The sequence below is a fragment of the Lasiosphaeria miniovina genome, assembly GCF_030549165.1.
Source record: "Lasiosphaeria miniovina strain SMH2392-1A chromosome Unknown B0T26scaffold_4, whole genome shotgun sequence".
Classification (NCBI taxonomy): Eukaryota; Fungi; Ascomycota; class Sordariomycetes; order Sordariales; family Lasiosphaeriaceae; genus Lasiosphaeria; species Lasiosphaeria miniovina.
In genome coordinates, this window is record NW_026848223.1 from 255,156 (window position 1) to 274,994 (window position 19,839).

Genomic DNA, 19,839 nt, shown 5'->3' on the forward strand with positions numbered 1-19,839 from the left:
GTATTCTTTGGCCGCATATTGTGGATTACCGAGAGGATGCTTTGCGCGTTGGCGCGTAGTTCTGCGTTGTTGTGTGCGTCGCGTTGCACGCGTCCCAAGCCTAGGACAGGGGGTAGGCCGCTAACCGTAATCACATCCCCACTCTGGCCGCCAGCCGGAGCCGTAGCCGGAGCCGGCTGCGCCGCCGGCGCCCTCTGTCGCTTGCGGGCCATAGTTAAAAAGAGGTCAATTGATCGATAAGATGCGCAGGAAGCTGGCTAGCTCTACGGCTAGCCGGCCAGACGTGGAGCGAGCGAGAGGCCTTATACGCATTCGAGCAGCCAACTCGCTGGCACGCCCGCGGGCAGGCTGGTCAATAGGGGGCCACAGCGGCTCGATCAGCCAAGCTAGCCTAGTTACAGCGGCCTGTCTAACTGGGAAGCGCTGTAGCGCTAGCGTACTAGACCCAACTCAGCTGCGCAATCAGCTGAGTGGATGGAGAGACTGGGATCTAGGCTGCATTTGTGTGGTGGCCTGGTGTGGAGATCCCAAAATACGATAGGCCAGCGAGCGCAAGGTGGGGCACGGACCATAGTCAGCCGGCTCAGCGAGAGCTCAGCGAGGGCTCGGATACCATCACATAAGTTAGCTTACCCAGATTTGGCCAGGCCCCACTTTTGGCCCGGGCGCCGCCCGCACTTACACAACGCAACGCATGACATTTGAAGCTATAGAAAAAGGTCAAATCAACTAATTACAATGCAACTTTCGTCTTCTTCTTCATCTTCCGAGCCCTCTGGTTCGTCTGAACTGTCAATATCGCGCCCAGCTGCCCTCTGTGCCTTGCGAATGTCCTCAATCGTAGCAAACTTGGAATTCGGGCTCAATTGGACCTTCTTCTTCTTGCTGCCTTTCTTGTTCTCAATTTCGGCCTTGAGAGCTTCATTCTCACGTCGTAGCTTAGCCAATTCGAAGTCCTTGATGTTGAATGCCTTTTCGATCTTCCTGAATAGCGTACGGCGAGTGCGGCGAGCCGCCGAATGTATGTTCAATTTCGCCAGGGAGACCGTGAGCTCCGTGACCTTTTGAGGAGTCTTCCAGACGCCGTATTTATCATATACCTGTTGCTGCAGGTAAGCTAATGACCTGGCTTCCTCCAGGGCCTGTGAAGCTGTATTTGTGGTGCCTTGGTTCCTGTTTTCTAGCAACAACTTGCTTCGCAGGGGCTTTTGCTTGTTGACAGGCCACAACCCGGCGGCATGCCAACCTGCCTTGCAGTTGCTGGGCTGAAATGCGGTTTTCCGGGCTTTGAAATAACAAAGCAACATAAGCCGGCGCCCTAGAACCGTGCTGTGCGATAACGTCGGCCTGCTATTGAGCTCCTTCCTGTATGCCCTCTTCAGGACTGAGAAGACAGTCAAATCGAGAGGTTGAAGAACATGAGAAGCGTGTGGAGGTAAATAAAGAAGGTAGATGTTGTTTTGGAAGCATGACCACATATAATCATTGGTGGTATGACTGCCGTGGCCGTCAATAATAAGTAGTCGTTTTTCTCCGTTGGCTGGCCGGGTCCTAGGAATGAAGACCTTCTGAAGCCATTCCAATGCCCTTGCATCGTCAATCCAGCCTTTTTCCTGGCTTGTGAAGTGCCAACCAACGAAGCATTTGAGCTTTTCTGGGTAGTGTTGTTGTTGAACGGTCTTTCCTTTCATAATGACCGCAGGAGGTAGGGACTGGCCAGTTGCAGAGATACATTCCACGAAGGTAGTCCAGCTGCGAGATCCGGGTTGTTCCTTCATCAACAACTTGTTTTCTGAGCTTTCTATGACCTGGCCGTTGGAACCCTGGCCTTCAAGAATGCCTGTCTCATCTTTATTCCAACGGTGCTCGGGCTTGATGCCCCGAATAACCGGGAGGGCCAGGTATTCGAACCAGGCCGCCACGGCTTTCGTAGCTCCGTTGAGGCGCACCGAGTCGATCCGCTGTGCTCTCTGGGTCCTAATGGTCGGGTTCCGGGCCATGAAATGCCGCACCCACTTCACCCCGATCTCGTCAGGCTTCCCGAGCTCCCGGGCCAGCCGGCGGGCGAATTCCCTAACCTACGCATGCGTAGGAGGCAGGCCGAGGGCACCCTGCATGACGATCCACTCGGTCAAACGCTCTTCCACAGGCTTATCTAGAGTCTGCATGTGTTCAAACGCAATGCAACGGGCTTTTGTGCCGGCCAGCCGGTGCCGAAGTGTACTCCTCGGCACACAATATTTTGCTGCCGCCTGACGCACACTGCCGCCGTCTCGCACAAACTTCATCGCGGTCAGCATCTCCAATTCGTCGTATTCAGGCATGGTAAATAGAGGATTGATTGAGCTCTCGATTAACCAAGAAATGGAAGAATTTGGTCTTGTTTTGAGGAAGTTGCGGTGTGATGAAGAAAAATCGGTCAATCACCCTTGGTGTAAGTGCATGGTGGCTTGCGCATGGGCCAAATGTAGGGCCTGGCCAAATCTGGGTTAGTTAACTTATCATATATCGTAGAGAGAATAACCCAACGCTCCAACCCTCGGCCCGTGAGTGCTCAACTTCAAGAACGCCTTAGCCGCGAGATACTAGTAATTAATGCCAGTCCACTATCTCAGTCTATGCCTGTGTTAACCTTTTAATGTGTACGTGGTAATTAACCGGTATGGGCCATTTTACTTTTGTGAGAGATTTAACTGTGGAAGTCCCTTTTTGAGCAAAGTCTCATTGAACTAGACGGAATATAATATGTATTTGGATACGCTACCTCAAAGTTCAGCGTCAGCATCTCCCGGCTTCAAATTTGCTTGGGTTAATATAGACTAGACCTCAGAAAATGAATTAGACCTGGATCGTACATTGCATAACACGAAGACGCAATGAAAGATGTAGATATACGCAATAAGACCCCAAATCAAGATAGAAACACGACACTAGTGTGGCTAATAACCGCCAGAGATCAAGCCCACTGTTATGTCCACCACCTAGACAGACTATCGTGCAAGTCATGTTTGTCGCGATATTCCTTTGTTAGAAATCCTTCCGCCCACAATTACCTGCAACTCTAGTATCCGACTATAGTGAAGAACAACATAACACAAACAACACAAGTAAGTACTCGTTGAGATATCTCAACTTGTCATAAATCGGTTCTTCTAGACCGGCTGAGACAGCTTACAGTCCCAGCCCCCCAACACCTCTCGCCAGCGCTTCAATCTCATTTGCATGTCGCACTCCCTCTGCTGGTGCATGGTTCTGGCCGCCAACAGCCGCGCCACACTCCGAGCAGCGGGCCTGCTCCATCGGCATCCCGCACTCGCCAACTGTAAACGGGTGCCCATTGACGCAGGTATACCAATGTCCCGTTCCGCGGAACTCGCTGCTCATGGCATGGTATATGGCACGTTTCTCATCTTCCGTGACTTCGCTGTAGAATACCCAGTCGTTGAGCATGATCTCGGCGCTCTCTATCTCCTGTCTCAGCACGGCTGTGGATGGGTATTTCTGAAGCAACGCGCGAGCCTGGTTGAGATGGTCTGTAGCAACGTCCTTCAGGCGTACCGCCGCTTCCATGTCACTCTCTTCTTCGGCTTCGTCCCATACCGCCGTAGGCTGCGAGCGGGTGCAGCGTTCGAACGTGGACATTTGCGCGGCGAAGATGTGACCTTGCACTTCCTCACGCGGAAACATGTTGGCTCTCGCAGCCTCGATGAGTTTTGCGCTCTCAGTCGTGTAAATCGACCAGTCAATCTCTGGTCTCTGGGATGTCAGCAACATCCCTTCTGATTGAAGATGGAAGAAATCGGAGAAAACAGCCACGTCGCACTTGAGCAGCAGCGTCATTGCTAGAAGGTGACCCTTGACCTGGATGACCGACTCATCGAATTGGAACTCTTCATTCGTTCTGTTCAGGCGGTTGGCATGTTTAACGAGATCGGCAACTCGCTGAAAAGGCTGCTCTGCTTCCTGCACCATGCTGGCAAAAGAGCTGATTTCGGCCCAGACCTTCATCATCGATGCATATCGTCCATTGTCTCCAGCGATCAGTTGGAACTGGTGGAGATTTCCAAGCCGCGGCAGAGTAAAAGTCTGCTTCTTGGGTGTCTGCCGTTTTGCCGCGCTAGCAGATATCCTGTCCTTGCTGGTTGCCGTTTTCTGCAGTTTCCCTTGCTCGGTGACCAGGCGATCGGCCAGGCTGAGATACTTGGTATTCGACCAGCCGATGAACCGTTTTGTTGCCTCGTCCAGCATCCCCCTACGAACAATGCGGCCATATCTCGAAATATTGCGAAGCGAGCCCCGACAATTCGGGCATACCCGGACCAGTGCGGAGTCGGTCGAGAAAGGCTCCGAGACTCCGCGAATCTTGATCGGGATTCCACTCTCGTCCAGGTCGTAATGCGTGCCAATGTCCATCTGGCCGTCCATTGACTGAATTGTCAAGAAATGGCCGCAGTCGGGGAAGATACATGGTTCTTCGTCCAGGTCGATCTCGTGGTACTCCCGCATCTCCAGAAAGTCCACAGTAGTGGACTTGATCTCCGTAGAGGCACAATTCTGGCAATACTCCTTGCTTGGACAGGACTCTCCGCAAACCGAAGGACACTGATGGCCGCAGATCAGTACCTTTGAGCAGCGTTTAGAGCACGGCACCCAGTTGCACGGAGCCGCGCATGGCATCGTGCATTTGGTATGAGGGCAGCTCGAGTGGCAAGTCTGCTCCGCGCATGGTGAACATGGTTCATGGCAACGCTTAGCGCACTTTGAGTGGCCACACTTCACCTCACATGGCTCAGCACAAGGAGCGCAGTCTCCATCATGACACACCTTGCCGCAGGTATGGCGGCATGCAGTGTAGTTCCGGCCGCACTTTGTTGAGCAAGCGCCATGGTTAGAAGCTGTGATCTCGCCGTCTTTCCGAGGACGACAATCATTGCACAGCCTCGTGCACTTATGACCACAGGGACGGAGGTGACCACACTTGACGAAACAACGGTAGTTGGCGGCGCTCACATTCTCGTGGCATTGCACCTTGACTGCATGGCCACATCCTAGGACTGTGCGCGTGACAACAACTTTGCATCGAATCGAAGCAGGATCCTGCACCTCCCAGCACTTGGCCGATGAGACGTAATGGCCGCAAGGAAGTGTGAGGCAAATGTTACCCAAGAGCTTCTGGCATTTCTGGTGGCACACGTCGCCACACCGTAGCGGACAGGGATGGTTGCAGCCCTTCTTGGAACGTGGGCAATCCTCAAGGCACTTGACAGCGTTGTGTAGAATTTCCGAATGGCACCTCCCATTGCAGGAGTGGCCACAGTCGAGCCTCTTATCACACGGCAGGTTACAGCCGCTCTCGGGGGCAAACTGCACAAAGTGGTCTGGCTCAGAAACCGCAAGAGGAGTGTCCAAATGGCGAGGGCATTGGAGCTCGAGGCTTGTGCCAAAGTTCCCATCTGCTTGAAGTGTACGAATAACATCGGCCCACATGGGAATGCTACTGTAGGTGTTCGCGTTTCCAATGATATACATGCCGTGCTGGGCGCGCGACAAAAGAACGTTGATGCGATTTGACGTGCGGAGGAAGCCACAGTTGTTTTGCGGGTTGCTGCGAACAAGGCATATGATGATGACTTTGGCCTCTTCACCCTGGAAATTGTCCACGGTTGCAATCCGGATGCTCTTGAGGAGAGTTGTCTTGGCCACTTGAGCTGACGGCTGAGTTACTCCTTCAACCGCTTCAACCGCTTCAACCTCTTCCTGGTCGCGGTCGTTCAGGCATATCTCAAACATTGACTCCATACGACGGCGAAGCCGCTGCAGTTGACCCAGATACGGCGTGAGTACCGCAATGTCCTCTTTCGAATACTCGCCCTGCCGGACGAGATGCGAGACTAAAGCAGTCGTCATTTCAATTTCAAACTCGTTTGAGTGGGACGTGCTCAACGGGTCGTGGCTGGCAGCGCCAGTCTCGAGGTGTTCGTGGTGAAACCAAAATAGCCGCTTTCTCATGCCTACCACCTCGGGGTATGTTGAGACCTTTCCGGCATCTTTTAGGGACGGATAGAGAGTTGATCGGACCAGCTCAGCAATCGAGGGATGCATTCGTCTCTGCGTTTCCAAGACACTGAAAGGAAGTCGTGAATCGGACATATGGGGTGGCTCCACAAGTCGCTCAAACAGAGACATATCCAGGGAGTACTGCTCGCCACGGGGATTACTGCTCTGCAGATCATAATTCTGGATTTGTGGGCGAAGTTGCAGGTGGTCTCCGATCAGAATGGCTTGCTCTACTGACGGAAGAAGCGCTGTCAGGATGTGAGCCTCAAGGACCTCGCCTGCCTCCTCACAAAGCAAAACCTTGCAGCGCAACTTCCGAAGAAGCCCAAGATTCCTCGCAAGACCCGTGGTGGTCACGCCGACAATGTTAGCTTCTTGAAGGCAGCGCAGGTCGACGTCCTTGCGTAGACGGTCTCGCTCGTCAATCATCTCGGCATATTCTCGGTGCGAACTGATTATCTGAGTGATGATTGGATCTCTGATGGCTCTCAGCCACTGGTCGTAGGTCGACCGACGCTCGGTGCGCGTCATATGCGAGAGGCGAACTCGATTTAGAGCTTCGGGCGTTCGTGGGTGAGCTGGCGTTGTGGCTCCAGCATTGAGCCATTTCTCAACGATCCTCTCTGGCTGGTGTATCACCGTCTGCCATCCGTCACCATCCATTCCGAACAGTTCCCGATGATAAGTTGGGAAAATTTCGGCCAGAAAGGTCTTGACCGTTCTCCAGAAATCGGATCCTGACAATTGTCTAATGAGACGCCGTGTTCTCTGAACAGAGTCACGTATGCGATTCTCCAGTCCCCACAGACCAGCCTTTTCCGACTTTGTCCGACCGAACAGTTTTGCGACGGCCCTCAGGTTAAGGTCTTGCAATCTCTCTGACTTCGACCTGGAGCCTATTCTGATTACCTCTGTGATTCTGTCGTCTAGAAGGTGCTCAAGGAGCTGATCCAAGGCGTGGTTGGTGTAGCAGACACACAGGATCGGCCCAAGCTTGGCCTTGTCCTTGTTTCCCAAAAGGACCTTGATGATTTTCTCTCCGGTGTAGCTCTTTCCGGTGCCCGGAGGACCCTGAATGAGCGAAAACTCCCTCGACAGGGTATTGAGGAGGGCAACCGACTGTGTAGGATCGAGCGTTGTCCGAGACGCAATTTCTTCGGGGTCTGGTGGGTTCTGGGGAGAGACGCTAAGCTTTATACCTGGCTGAGTCAAGCAGGCGAGGTCAAACGAGAAGCCTGCTCTCCGGGCATACTGGGGCGGATTGATCTTGGGCTTTGTGGATTGGCCTTCGCCTGGGGCCAGCAGCTCGCTGAATGGCATGCTGGGTTTTCTGTACATTTGTTGAAGAGCCGCAAGCGTGTCTTTGAACGAAGCGAGGAGGACACCAGGGAATTCCACTAGGTAATGGCGTGGTGAAGATCCCACGTTTCGGTACCAGCAGAGTGTCTGGGTAATGTCGTGGCTGGTAGGGTCAATGAGCTGGAGTCTGACATACAGCACATCTTGATTTTCTGAAAGCGTAAAATCTTCGGCCTTCTGCCCTACCTCGCCGTCAGACTCTTCCTCTGAGTCGGCTTCCCTGGATCGATGACCCGGCTTCTTGTCATCCACGGTCCGCATCGTAGACTCCGAGACGACGCAGAATATGACAGAACCGCCGGCGTTGAGAATGCAAACCAAGGCTCCAGCTTGGAGCTTCTTGCTCTGCATCCACCATTCTCTGCGTTTGTTTAGGGTCAGGGCTCGGACGGCTGCAATCTGGCTACAGCGAGTCACCAGCTCCATGTTGCCAAACCTATCGATATCGACACGCACGGGCTTAGGGTGCTCATACGTGTCAGTTCGTGCGACATTTTTTGAGCGGTAAACTGGCCCAGCCTGAGGGTTCCGAATGGATTCAAGTGTCACCCTGATTGCGTCGCGAAGTTGGCCAACAGTATCCTCTCGCAATAGGCGAAATTCTCTGTCCAAGCGTCCGCGGATGCCCTTGACGTGCCACTGTGAGGGATCAATCGTTGGCAAGTATTCGGCACGGGGCGACATGATCTCCTCGTAGGTGGGCAGGATTTTGATATCGGGAATTTCTGCGTGGTCATTGTCGTGCCGTGTGCCATCGGCAGACAGCTGGCCGGGAAGATCACGCCTGAGGAGGAACTGCTCCCGCGCAACAGCGGCTTGGGGGCGATCCCGAACATTGGCGATGTCTTCTCCAAGGCTGAGTCGAAGCCGGATGTACTCGAGATACTTCAAAGCCTGCAAGCGGGAAAACTCTTCGTCTGGAAACACCTCCTCTTCGAGACACGTCGAGAGGCTGTTAGCCAAGGTAGAGAACTTGTCATTGATTATGTTGGTGGTATTGCTGTCGAGAATTTTGGTCAAGACGGCCAGAGTCAACTCGACGGCTGCGATGCGTGGCGGTGTCGGTGCGGATGTTGGCCAGGCTTTGACTAGTGCCGCGACGTAGCCAAAAACTCTTGCCATTCGATCACCGCCCACTCCGTACATGAAATTGAACAGCATGGCAACCTGTTGCTCCAAGACAGCACAGTCAACGACCGCCGGATGGGTGATGAGCTGAAAGAGAGGCTTGATCTGGGCCTCCCAGAAGCCGGCGCTGGGAGCGTCTCCGAGGACGGCAGCGATGTTTCGATCAGTGACATTCTTGATAAAAGCCAGCCCAGCTTCGCTGGCAAACAGCTTGATGACCTCCTGGGCACCGCCAACGTCGCCGTCCATCAGCTCTAGGCCGAGCTTGAAGAAGCGACTGACGTTAGCCGGCGATGGTCGAACGTTCTGCGATCCCTGAAGAAGACGCTTCCACTCTCGTAGCTTCCCTTCGTTGGCACGGTCAACTGGTTCGGCCCGGCGTGTGTCGCCGGACTGTGACCTTGCAGGAGATCCGAGGTGTCCGCCCCGGTTGCCATGTCCACCTCGGTTGCCATGCCCCCGATATTGAGCTCCTTGATTCAATGCCACGTTATGCGAGAACTTGCATCTGTTGCCGAACGTGCACTGTCCTCGCTGGAAGCGGTGACAGGGTTTCGAACAGTCAGGCGTTGAGCCGGATGCTGAAGCACCTCTAGATGTTCAAAACGATTAGACACGAGTGATGAGATTGAGGATAAGGATCCAATGAGTTGAGCTTACCTTCGGCTCGAGCTCGCCATGGCGGGCAGTTGGATTCTCCGGCGGCGAGAATGTGACGCAGTTGGATGCTTCGGCGGCGAGAATGTGACGCAGTTGGATGCTTCGGCGGCGAGAATGTGACGCGATTTCTTTTGCTCTCAAGACCCCGTAAACTCAGAGTTCAGAAAGAGCGAGGGAAGAATTTCCTCTGATTTCTAGATTCTGGGAAGGCCGGGTGATTGAAAATGTGGAGGTTAATTTTGGGAAAAGGTGTGCGGGCTGATTTGGATAGAAAGAGGAGGGGGAGGGAAGTGGTTCTGGGAAGAACTGAAAGAGTGAGGTGACTCAAAAAGAAAGGGCGAGGGGAATTTTGCATGGCAGCCTAATAGGTCAGCCAGCCAGCGGTAGAAAGTAGAAAGAACCACCCAGAGCCGTGTGTCACGCGACTGTGTAGGCCTCACGCTTTGCATCGTCCAGTGCAGATGCACGGAGGAGCCCCTCGGGTAGCTCCTGCACCTTCGAGGTCCAATGGCGGTCTCCTACAAACAGAAGTCGCTCCGAGCTGCCCGGGATCAACGGCTCGAGGCAGCTCGTGTGCAGCCACGTCTGCGTTTGTTATGATTTTGACCCATCGTGTTTATTGTTCAGCCTGTGCAACTGCGAACCACAACACCGAGTCCAAAAATAAGCCTGCCTGTCAAGTTCCAAACAAGTACCGAAACTTTATCGGTCTGCATTTCCTTTCATTTGCAGATGGAATCGCCAGTATTCATGTTGTACACATGCAGCCCGATGAGCAGCTTGACAAGGCCATTGCTTTTCGATGCATATTACATTTTGACTAGCCCAGGTCGGCCAGCTGACGACAGCTGGTTTCGGAATTGTTTGTGTTCCGTGCACATTCAAGCTTGGTCTCGACTACGGGAGTGTCAGCGGCAACTGGCAGCCAGGTGCCGGACTGTCCGTTTCCCAAGACAAGGACGGCGCGAATTTAATTGCTTGAAAATATTTCGGTATTCTATTTTTTATTTAACGATCATCTTTGATATCGCAGACATCCCCCACTGCACTTTTCCAACCCGACATGTCAATATCGCACAACGTACCCGCCATCCTGGATGGAACGTCATGCTCTGATAGTGCCATGTCGTCATTCTCGTCGCAGAGAGAGCAGACACGACATCAGAAAGATCCATGAATGACGGCGTAGCATTTAGCCATGTTTGCCATCAGACTTTTTATCTCGTGGAAGTGGACTCCCTTCTACTGTCACCGCTTGCTTGCGACAAGAAACGGCCCTGGTATCAATGAGTTATTACTACGTGTTTGACTGTTACTGAACTGAACCACGCTCAACAGCCGACATGGTGGCCATGTCCGAGAGCGGCGCCCTGATCGCCGACATGTGCGACGACTCGCACCCCTATCTATCCGGCAACTTCGCGCCGGTCCAGAGATCCCTCCCCTTGACACCCTGCTCGTGGGAGGGCGAGATCCCAGCCGACCTCGCCGGCGGCCAGTACGTGCGCAACGGCGGCAACCCGCTCTCCAACGGCGACCTGCAGCGCGAGGCACACTGGTTTGACGGCGACGGCATGCTCAGCGGCGTACTGTTTCGCCGGGGAGGCGGAAATACGGGCACTACCGAGGTCCGCCCCGAGTTCGCCAACCAGTTCCTCGTGACGGACGTGGCCGCGTTCGCCCGCGGAAGCCGCTTTGTTAGACGCCCGCTCCTACCCAGCATCGCCATGCTGCTCAACCCCTGCACGACGGCCCTCGCCTTCGTGCTCACCGTGCTGCGCACGATGCTGCTGGTCCTGCTCTCGCGCCTCCCGGCGTCGCCGTGGCCGGTGCGGAAGATCAGCGTGGCCAACACCGCTGTGCTATACCACGACGGGCGCGCCCTAGCGACGTGTGCCAGCGGTCCGCCCTTGCGCGTGGCGCTGCCGTCCCTCGATACCATTGGCTGGTTCAACGGGAGAGCGGCCGAGAACGAGCCAGAGCGCGGCGGCGACACGAGGGCCGGGTTCGGCGGCTCCGGCGCCCTGTCCTTCATGCGGTCGTGGACGACGGCGCACCCGCGCGTCGACCACGTCACGGACGAGCTGATCGCGTTCCACTCCGTCTCCGTCAAGCCGTACGTGCAGTACTCGGTCGTGCCGCCGGCCAAGTCCAGCGCGCCCGCGCGCTTCAACCTCGCCGTGCCGGGCGTCGCGTCTCCAAAGATGATGCACGACTTTGGCGTCTCGCACGGCCACACCATCATCATGGACCTACCGCTGGGCCTGGACCCATTAAACTTCGCCAGGGGCGCGCCCGTCGTGTCGTATGACGCCGCAGCCAAGGCGCGCTTCGGCGTGTTCCCGCGCCACCGCCCTCGGGATGTGCACTGGTTCGAGACTAACCCGTGCTGCATCTTCCACGCGGCCAACTGCTGGGACGACGACGCCGCCGCAGACAATAAAAACCCCGCGGGCGGCTCGACGACGGCCGTCAACCTCCTCGCCTGTCGGCTGACCTCTGCGTCGCTCATCTTCAGCCTGGGCAACCTGCCCGTGCCGGCCGCCGCCCCGGCCCCGCCCGAGTACGCCGAAGAGGAGCAGTGCCGGCTATACTACTACCGGTTCGTGCTTCCGCGAGCAGTAGCAGGCGCAGCGACAAGCAACGCCGAAGAGAAAAAGGAACCCTACACCTTCACTACCCCCAAGATCGCGCAGCAGTGGGCCTTATCCGCCATCGCATTCGAGTTCCCGACCGTGTCGCCGCTGCACCAGATGGCCGACGCGCGCTACGTCTACGGCTGCTCGACCAAATGGACACCCTACTCGATCGCGTTGGGCAAGCCGGCCAAGATCGACGTGCTGGCCAAGATCGACACCAGAGCCCTCATCGCGCGCGGGATGGCACACCCGCCCCAGGCCGTCAAGGGCTGCGTTGACGCGCGCACGGTGCCCGAGATCCTCGCCGCTCCCATCAAAATCAACGATGACCGCGACGCGATCCAGCTGTTCGACATGCCGGCCGGCTGGTTTGCGCAGGAGCCGCGCTTCGTCCCGCGGGCTCACCATCACCACGACGGGGACGAAGACGACCACGACGGGGACGAAGACGACGGCTGGCTGCTGACGTACGTGTTCGACGAGTCGCAGCTCGACGCGTGCGGCCGCTGTCCCGACGATGATCACGGCGGTGCTGCCAGCGAGCTGTGGATCATCGACGCGCGCAGCATGCGCACCGTCGTCGCGCGCGTTCGCCTGCCCCAGCGCGTGCCCTACGGCTTCCACGGCGCCTGGTTCAGCGAGCGCGACATCGCGGCCCAGCGCCCGTTTGACAGGGTGCGTGAGATGCCAGAGGCCGCGGCGGCGGCGAGTCCGGGGGACGCAGATGCCGGTGGTGCTGGTGTTGCACCGTGGATGGGGCTGGGGCGCTGGTTGGGTTGATGGGTGGTATGTACTCGTCAATCCCTGAAAGTTTGTTGGCGAGGGACTCTCCAAGATTTGAAAGGAAGGCCCGATCTTTTCACGGCTCGCCCTACAAGTTTTCCGCCGACGAGGGTAACAGCTGCTGGAATCCCTATTTTGGAATCCTTATTTTGGAATCCTAGAGGCCTAATTATCTCTTCCCCAAAACACCTAGTTAAGGCTTTTCCTGGCCGGTTTTGTTTCGAGGCTATTACATTTATTCTCCCCAAGTACCACGCCAACAAACATCCATTGAAAGGATTGTCTGCCGGGGAGACGAAAACACCGTTATTTTTGCGGCGCACTGTTAAGATGGCCGTTTCGCCAGCTTCGCCGTTGCGGCGGCGGCGCAATTTATTTAAGGGGGAGCTTTGCCTCCCTCCTGTTGGCAGCTCTCGCTGTCGCAGACATTGAGCAGAAAGCATCCGAGTCGCGTCAAAATGTCCCGACGCCGCGTTCTCGTTCTCAGCACACCTGTCAAGTTACGCGACGATAAAGAGCGACAAAGAAAAGCGGACGAGGACGATGAGTTCCTCGCAAATGATAATTTTGATAGCAAGCGGAAAGTATGCCCTCATCTACAAGAAGAGCGGTTTCGCACATGGCAAGCGATGCGGCTGTAAGTACCTACCTGATCTCGTAGGTTATGTTATTTGTTCTTCGTTAACGATAAGATATTAGATTCGTTAAGAAGTTTAAGGGCGGGGACTTTGACCAGATTTGGTTAGGTCTTTGCAACGACCAGAAACGCGAAAAGACTATAATAAAGTCGTACTTTCGAGATTATGTTGAGTCGTCGAAGACCACCCGCCCGGTCCTCGGGGATGGGGACGACGAATACGAGACTATCTAGACGATTACTGATACGAAGACCGTAATAATGTATTGGAGGTGCTTGGTTGTAGAGGCGGACAATACGATCCTTAGAGAGAAGAGGCGCAAAGACCCCAGCAATCGTGGTTTATGGAAATTGAGGTAGGATAAAGGCGATTCTAGAGAAAGCCCGGTGGCTGATATCAGTAATATAAGGAGAGTCCGACTTTATAAAAGGGCCTCCCCGTGCTAATACGTTCAGTGGATCCGGACGGATCTTGCAGAAATGTTCAACTTAAGGCGCGAATCGGAGCTTTCATTCGAGAAGGTCGAGACAACAGCCGAAGACCTTTTGATGCTCCTCGATACCTTGTGGACGCGGGCTGAGGATGTACCTTGTCAACTTGAGTTCCGTATCGCGCTCCACTAGACGCTGGTCCTCGTAGGCCTCAGATTCCGACTGGGTTCGTTAATGAGGTTCGAATATAAGCATATCCGTCTTATAGTCGTCCCGGACCTAGAGAACCCGTCGTAGAATACGATAGTGGCAGAAATTATAGTAACCTACGAGAAGCGTCAAATAGCAGATGCCCGAGCGTAAGGGACCGGTACTATAAAAGTAAGGTATAATTACTCCCTTCTTCGATATCTTTAGTATACTAATTTTCTTTAAAGCGTAACTTTTAAAGTTTTCCTCGCCACCTGCCAGTTTGTCTGCCTTATCAGCCTCATCGCCACCCAAGCTATCGCCGCCGGTGCCTTTAACACCCCCTTCGAATCTCTCGATGAGATGCTCCGCCGGCCGAACCTCGAATACACCCGTAGTTTAGTGGTAGTTAAAGAGAGTCCATTGCTTGCTATATCACAGCTAACAGTGAATGAGGAGCCGCCCAAGTATTTGGCTAGTAGGCCTATGCCCTCTTTTCCTTTCTCTATCTTTCTGGCTGTACAGATCAGTGTCACCTCTGGGAGGGAGTCCAACTGCCCCAGGGTAACTAGTTTTCCGAACTAGCGTTCTCTGCAGAACTGTTCGTAGGGCCCGCCTCGGTACTGGTGTCAGTATCCTTGGCTGCAAACTTGCTGATGACTGCTTGTAGTCGGGCTGCTCTGTCTGGTGTGGGTGCTGACTTCTGGGGACACTCGCGAGTAATGTGTCCCTGCTCGCGGCAGATGAAGCAGCGGCCCTCAGCGTACAGCTTCTTGATCTCCTCAACGGTGGGCTTTTTAGTATTGCCACCCCCTTTGTTTCCTCCACTGTTGGGGTTGCTTGATGGGGGGCGGTTGAAAGGGCGTCGGTTGTTCTGTGCCGGGGGGTTCATGAGCTGCTCCGCCTTCCGGTTAGCCTGGCGAGACTTCTGCGCCAGCTTCATATTCAGTGCGTATTCGGCACCGATCTTAGCGTACTTCTCAAAGTCCACTTGGTTGTCGATATAGTCGCGGGTGAGCTTGTCCTGCATGGCAGGGGTAAGGCGTCGTTTGAACTTCTTCTTCCACTCAGAGCGTGGTCGTCGGCACTCTCCTGCTAGGCGTACGAATTCGTTACGGAAGGTATGATAGTCATCTCCTGGCTTCATCTGGAGAGTGGTGAACTCGTCCATCGCCTCTTCCTCCCGGTTAAGGTTGCGGAACTCGTTCTTGAGCCATGTTAGCAGGCCTTCAGATGTGTTGATCTGGTTGGGATGGCGCTCTTCCAAGTAGGGTTCCAGTTGATGGGAAGCCTTTCCGGCTAGACGGAACTCGATATATGACTGGCGAGCGTGGTCATTATCGTAGTGGTCTGCGTTGATTTGCAGTTTGTTCTTTATCTGGCGGATCCAGGCGTTGAAGGTGACCGTATCCTTGTCCTTCTCGTTATAGTATAGCGGAGGATCAGAAATCTTGGCGCTTCGACGTGACGTACTGTCCACTGATGCGGGTGTTGATCCGCGGATCGAGCCGTTAACAGCGTTGTCAGCGATTGCGCGGCTCAGGCTATTGATCTTATCCTGCATGCGCTCGATGGCCTCATTCCGATCTTGTAAGGCATCGTTTAGGCTTGCGACGAGACCTTCGTCAGCTGGGCTTAGGGTTCCAGCTGTGGGGCTCGTAACCGAAGTCGCAGCGGCTGAGCGTGTATTCTGTGTCAGGATTCGGGTTGCCCATGCTTTGAGGTTATCGATAACGACTGCCTGATAGCGAGCGATGCTATATAGCTGAGACATCTGGTCGTACAGGCCGTGCGCTAAAAACGTGCGGACCTTGAACTCCTGGTAATGCTCGTCAGGATGTCTAGTCGATGCTTGCTCAAAGTCCTTGATATCCATAGGTCCCTCAAAAGCGATGAGATCTGGATGTAACCACGTGCCAAAGGGTAAGGCGGGTCCATTCTTGTTCCGCTTGACGAATGCGGCTACCATGTCGGACATCTTCTCCTAAAGGTCCTTATCGATCTCATCGACAGAGAGCGTGAACTTCGCGCCGTCGACATCGCGCAGGACACGGTTCGTAGAGTCGTAGATGTCCACTCGGTCATTAGTGGGGTTCGCTGGGACCTGGGTGGCTTTGGCGGTCACTTCGGATTGCTTGGCTAGCATAGCTAACGTGGTCTCTGACTTCTTGCGAGGGTGGGTTCTCATGAAGCTCTCGCGATCGAAGTTCACTTCGTCGACAGCCGTCTGCAGAACTGCCTGCATGGCGGTATCGTCGGCGGTAGGCATCTTACCGGTCGCCTCTCTTTCTAGCACTCCGCCTGGGTGCTTTCTTTCGGTCGGCGATCGTACACCTGTGTAGCGACCGCGGGGTTCTGTTCTTTTCCGGGGGATATTCTTTGCAATTGCCTTCCCAGGCGAGTAGTGAGATTGAGCTTTAGATTGTCACCGCACAGTCAACTAATTTGAGACAGGGCTGCAATATGGTCGCTGTATTCGTAGAATCTAAAGCTAAGGAAAGAAAAGAAAAGAAAGTTCCAAAGGCTGCGCAGGGCGCAGAGAAATAGGTTGAGTTGGTGAGGTTATGCACTGACCACATCCTAAACCAGAATGTCTGGTCGGGGTGTGCCAGCTCTTACCACCTGTCTGGCACCTGCCGTGACACTCTATTGGAAGGATGATTTTATAGATCGTGAAATATTTACGATGAACTACGCCTCCTTTTGGAAAATATGGCATCGCCTGTGGCTGGTATCTGGCAACCGAGAGCATCGGCGACTATATTCCCTCCGAGTCGGTGCTGGTTCAAAACTCGACGGTATATTAGCCTTTTGTAAAGAGATATTCTATTTACCTAATATTATATATTCAGGAGGTGAAGGACGAGTACGACGAAATGCGGGAATGTAAAGGATGGGACCATACGGATTCGACACGGGCTCGTAATACGTACGTGAACCGTCAAAAGGAACTTATAGAGCTTATAGTCCAGGATAAGCGACAGAAGTACTTCAAAGAGGTGGATAGACGAAGGGCCCTTGGACAATCAACTAACGACTTATCCACGCCAACGGCAACGGTAAAGCTACATAAGCCGCTAACTCGGACCGCGGCTGCCGATAAGGTCGCTGTGTATATTGGCCGCTTCCTTCGCGAGAAAGATCTGGGAGGATACCGGCGAGCCCGGGTCTTTTCACAGCTACTTCTTGCGTACCTGGGAAACCGGGACACTGAGGTGGAGACCATTATGAGCTCGTTGGGAGATAATAAGACGCAGGACGTCGCCAAACAGATCGAGCGCTAGCAATGCCTATTCTGTCTAAAATTTTTTACCTTCCGCGGCGGCTTGACAAGGCACAACGAGAACGACCATTTCAGTAAAGGTGCCTTCGACCGTCCCTTTCCGTGTGGCGAGTGCGGTCGTCAAGGAAAGAGGCACGTCGTGGACGGGGCAGAGTACTGGAGCAACTATGTGGAGACGTGCCACGGTCGTAAGTATACGCCGATGCCGCCACGGCACAGGAAGGAGGTTAGACTAGCCGAGTGAAAGCCCGCTAAAGAAAGGTCCGCCCGTTGCTTCTTCTGTGAAAACATGTTCTTTGAAGGAAGCAGCTACTCGCGATATGTAAGAGAAGGCAGGTACGCCTGATCAAGGTGGTCACGATGGAGGGAACAAGAGGGCGAGCAATGACTGGCATTGGTAAAAGACTTCAACCTGGCCCTCGCAAAGGAAGGTGGGCGAGGGCCACTATTTATATACATAGTTGGGTGGCTCAATCTGGCGGGTGTCTGGGCCGGGTGTTTGGGGCCAGCTGGTCGCGCCTGGGCCGGGCCAGCTGTTTGGGGCCAGCTGGTGGCGCCTGGGCCGGACCGGGCGTTTGGGGTGCTCTTTCCTTACAGTACGTTACTAGCTATTTAGGAAGGTCAGGAAGGCGTTTACCCTTAGGGACTTTGAGCTGGCTAAGCTCAGGCGCGAAAATGAGGCTCTGAAAGCTGAGCTTGAGAACAAAAAGGGAACCAAGAGGAAGAATGTGGAATTGAGCCCAAATCAGGGTGGGCGGCGATATATTCGATACCCCTGTACAAATATTCGGCGAATGTGATACACTAAAACTTAGCGAGATGAGGGATGCTATTACGGGCACCATAGGGGGCAAAGCTGGCAGCAAAACGTAAAGGGAAAATACCCGCTATAGCTTAGCGCCAGCCCGCTAAGTTACAGTATTCATCTCACTAATTTTTACCGTTTACCCCACTAGAACTTCTGTCGATTTCAGCGAATCATGTTCGCCAAATATTCGTACAGGGGTGTCGAATATATCGCCGCCCACCCTGGCCACCGGCCCAGCCGAGAGCCACTTACGGACCCTTGTCGACCTGCTTCTTGGCCACTATATGCTCACACATGGAGGCGACCGGAGGGCTTTAGAGCTATCCGATCTATTTACCTTTGAGTTCCCGGACGAAGGCCCTACTCCTTGTATGCCGTTAATTATGACGACGCGGGCCGGGAAGACCAACCAGCACGGCCGGCTCGAGACAGCCGGGGCCCTACGGAACCGCAAGCCACTGATTTGTGCATTGAGCGGCCTCGCATTTTACCTCCTTTTTCGCTGGGATCTTACAGAAGAGCCGTTCCCAGACTTCAGCCAGCGGCCGGCGTGGTACGACATCCGCCTGATTACGAGCAGTAGTACGGGGTGGACGGCAGGTCTCTCCTACAACTCGCAACGGGAGTGGGCGGCCCGGGCCCTCTCGTATGCCGGGATCAGCTCCCAAAAGAAGACACACATCGGCCGTAGCTCGGGAGCGAAGGTGGCCGAATTGAAGGGTGTTAGCGAGGATCAAATCCGCCGGGCCGGCCGTTGGAACCAAGAGCAGATGATCGGCTGTTACCTCAACTCCCTGCCCCGCACGTTTATGCGTACTATGGCCGGCCATCCTCCGCAGATGGGATGCTTTGAGGTCCGGAGGGCCGGCGTGGCGCCGCCAGCCGACCTCCTTTCGATGATTTGGCCGCAGTTGGACCAGTGGCAAGGCCGGTTTGGCCCAGGGCCTGGCCAAATTAACGATCTAGCTGCTATGGGCTTTACTAACCTCCTTTTTTTACCTCCGTGGGGTAGTTCTACAAGACTCGGCTGTCCTGATGGATAGGTTCCCGAACAGCCCAGTTTGGAGCCACCCAGTATTCCAACACCCGGGATATAAGCCATTCGCCAAGCAGGTGGCTGCTTTCGTACAGGAAGAAGAGCGGCCCAGCCAACTGGCTGTGTTAACCCAAGCGCTTCCAGTCCTATCAGACTACTTAAAATCGATCGATGTTCGTAATGAGGCCCGGGTCCTAGAGCTCACAGCAAAGCTCCAAGCCACCGAGATGCGGCTTATCGAGGCCCAGTCGCAGCAGACAGTTAAGCTCCACAATATCCTTTCTGCTGGTCTTACAGTCCATATACAAGCAACCGCTCCACAGCCGGTCCTAGCCGAAGCGGGCCAACGAACTGGCCCTATAAATGGGCCGGGAGCTGGCCCTATGGCTAGGCCGGGAGCTGGCCCTATGGCTAGGCCGGGAGCTGGCCCAGATGAACAAAGCCAGTATGGCTCTGCTACTAGCCGCCTTTGCAGCCCGGCTCCCACAATTAGCTGGCTACCGGTCGAAGGAGAAGAACAGCCGCCACAGTACCGTATGAGCCGTGCAGTCAGGACGGTGGCAGACCTTTGGCGTGAGTGGACTGTTGGCCTCCAGGGCGGGCCGGCCGTGGCTACTCTTGATCGGAGATGGGGGAACCGGTGGCGGGCCGGCCGGCAGACTGAACTGCAGTGGTATTCTTTACGGTCCGAAGTTGTTAAGGAGGTTCAGCGGATTGTGCGAGCCCAGCGTACGAGCGAGGAAGCTGCCGTCCGCATAGTTCATCTTCAACAGCAGCAAATTGGCTGCTCCATTGACAAGTTTTGTAAGCAGCTACGGGCCAGCCGCA

At 54.7% G+C, this 19,839-nt stretch overlaps 4 protein-coding genes across 4 annotated transcripts; 2 read left to right on the forward strand and 2 right to left on the reverse strand.

Annotated features, from left to right (window-relative positions):
- Window positions 1-2,937: 2,937 nt before the first annotated feature.
- On the reverse strand, window positions 2,938-9,653 carry B0T26DRAFT_811960 (uncharacterized protein; the record flags this gene model as incomplete). The annotated part of the gene is made up of 16 exons (XM_060447297.1): window positions 2,938-4,977; window positions 5,011-5,814; window positions 5,845-5,953; window positions 5,990-6,036; window positions 6,079-6,431; window positions 6,468-6,573; window positions 6,604-6,680; window positions 6,714-6,823; window positions 6,863-7,002; window positions 7,033-7,094; window positions 7,128-7,147; window positions 7,178-7,387; window positions 7,427-7,616; window positions 7,650-8,530; window positions 8,561-8,850; window positions 9,606-9,653. 16 exons carry the CDS (start codon window positions 9,651-9,653, stop codon window positions 3,172-3,174), a joined length of 5,253 nt encoding a protein of 1,750 aa, XP_060295605.1. The 3' UTR covers window positions 2,938-3,171.
- Window positions 9,654-10,586: 933 nt separating this feature from the next.
- On the forward strand, window positions 10,587-12,623 carry B0T26DRAFT_646563 (carotenoid oxygenase; the record flags this gene model as incomplete). Its single annotated transcript, XM_060437822.1, has 2 exons — window positions 10,587-11,810; window positions 11,859-12,623. 2 exons carry the CDS (start codon window positions 10,587-10,589, stop codon window positions 12,621-12,623), a joined length of 1,989 nt encoding a protein of 662 aa, XP_060295606.1.
- A 2,285-nt stretch (window positions 12,624-14,908) lies between these two features.
- B0T26DRAFT_612178 (uncharacterized protein) lies at window positions 14,909-15,262 on the reverse strand (the record flags this gene model as incomplete). The annotated part of the gene is made up of 1 exon (XM_060435915.1): window positions 14,909-15,262. A coding segment is annotated over one exon (354 nt), but the record flags the coding sequence as incomplete, so codon positions are not given.
- A 1,906-nt stretch (window positions 15,263-17,168) lies between these two features.
- B0T26DRAFT_646397 (uncharacterized protein) lies at window positions 17,169-17,411 on the forward strand (the record flags this gene model as incomplete). Its single annotated transcript, XM_060437807.1, has 1 exon — window positions 17,169-17,411. A coding segment is annotated over one exon (243 nt), but the record flags the coding sequence as incomplete, so codon positions are not given.
- Between the last annotated feature and the right edge of the window lie 2,428 nt (window positions 17,412-19,839).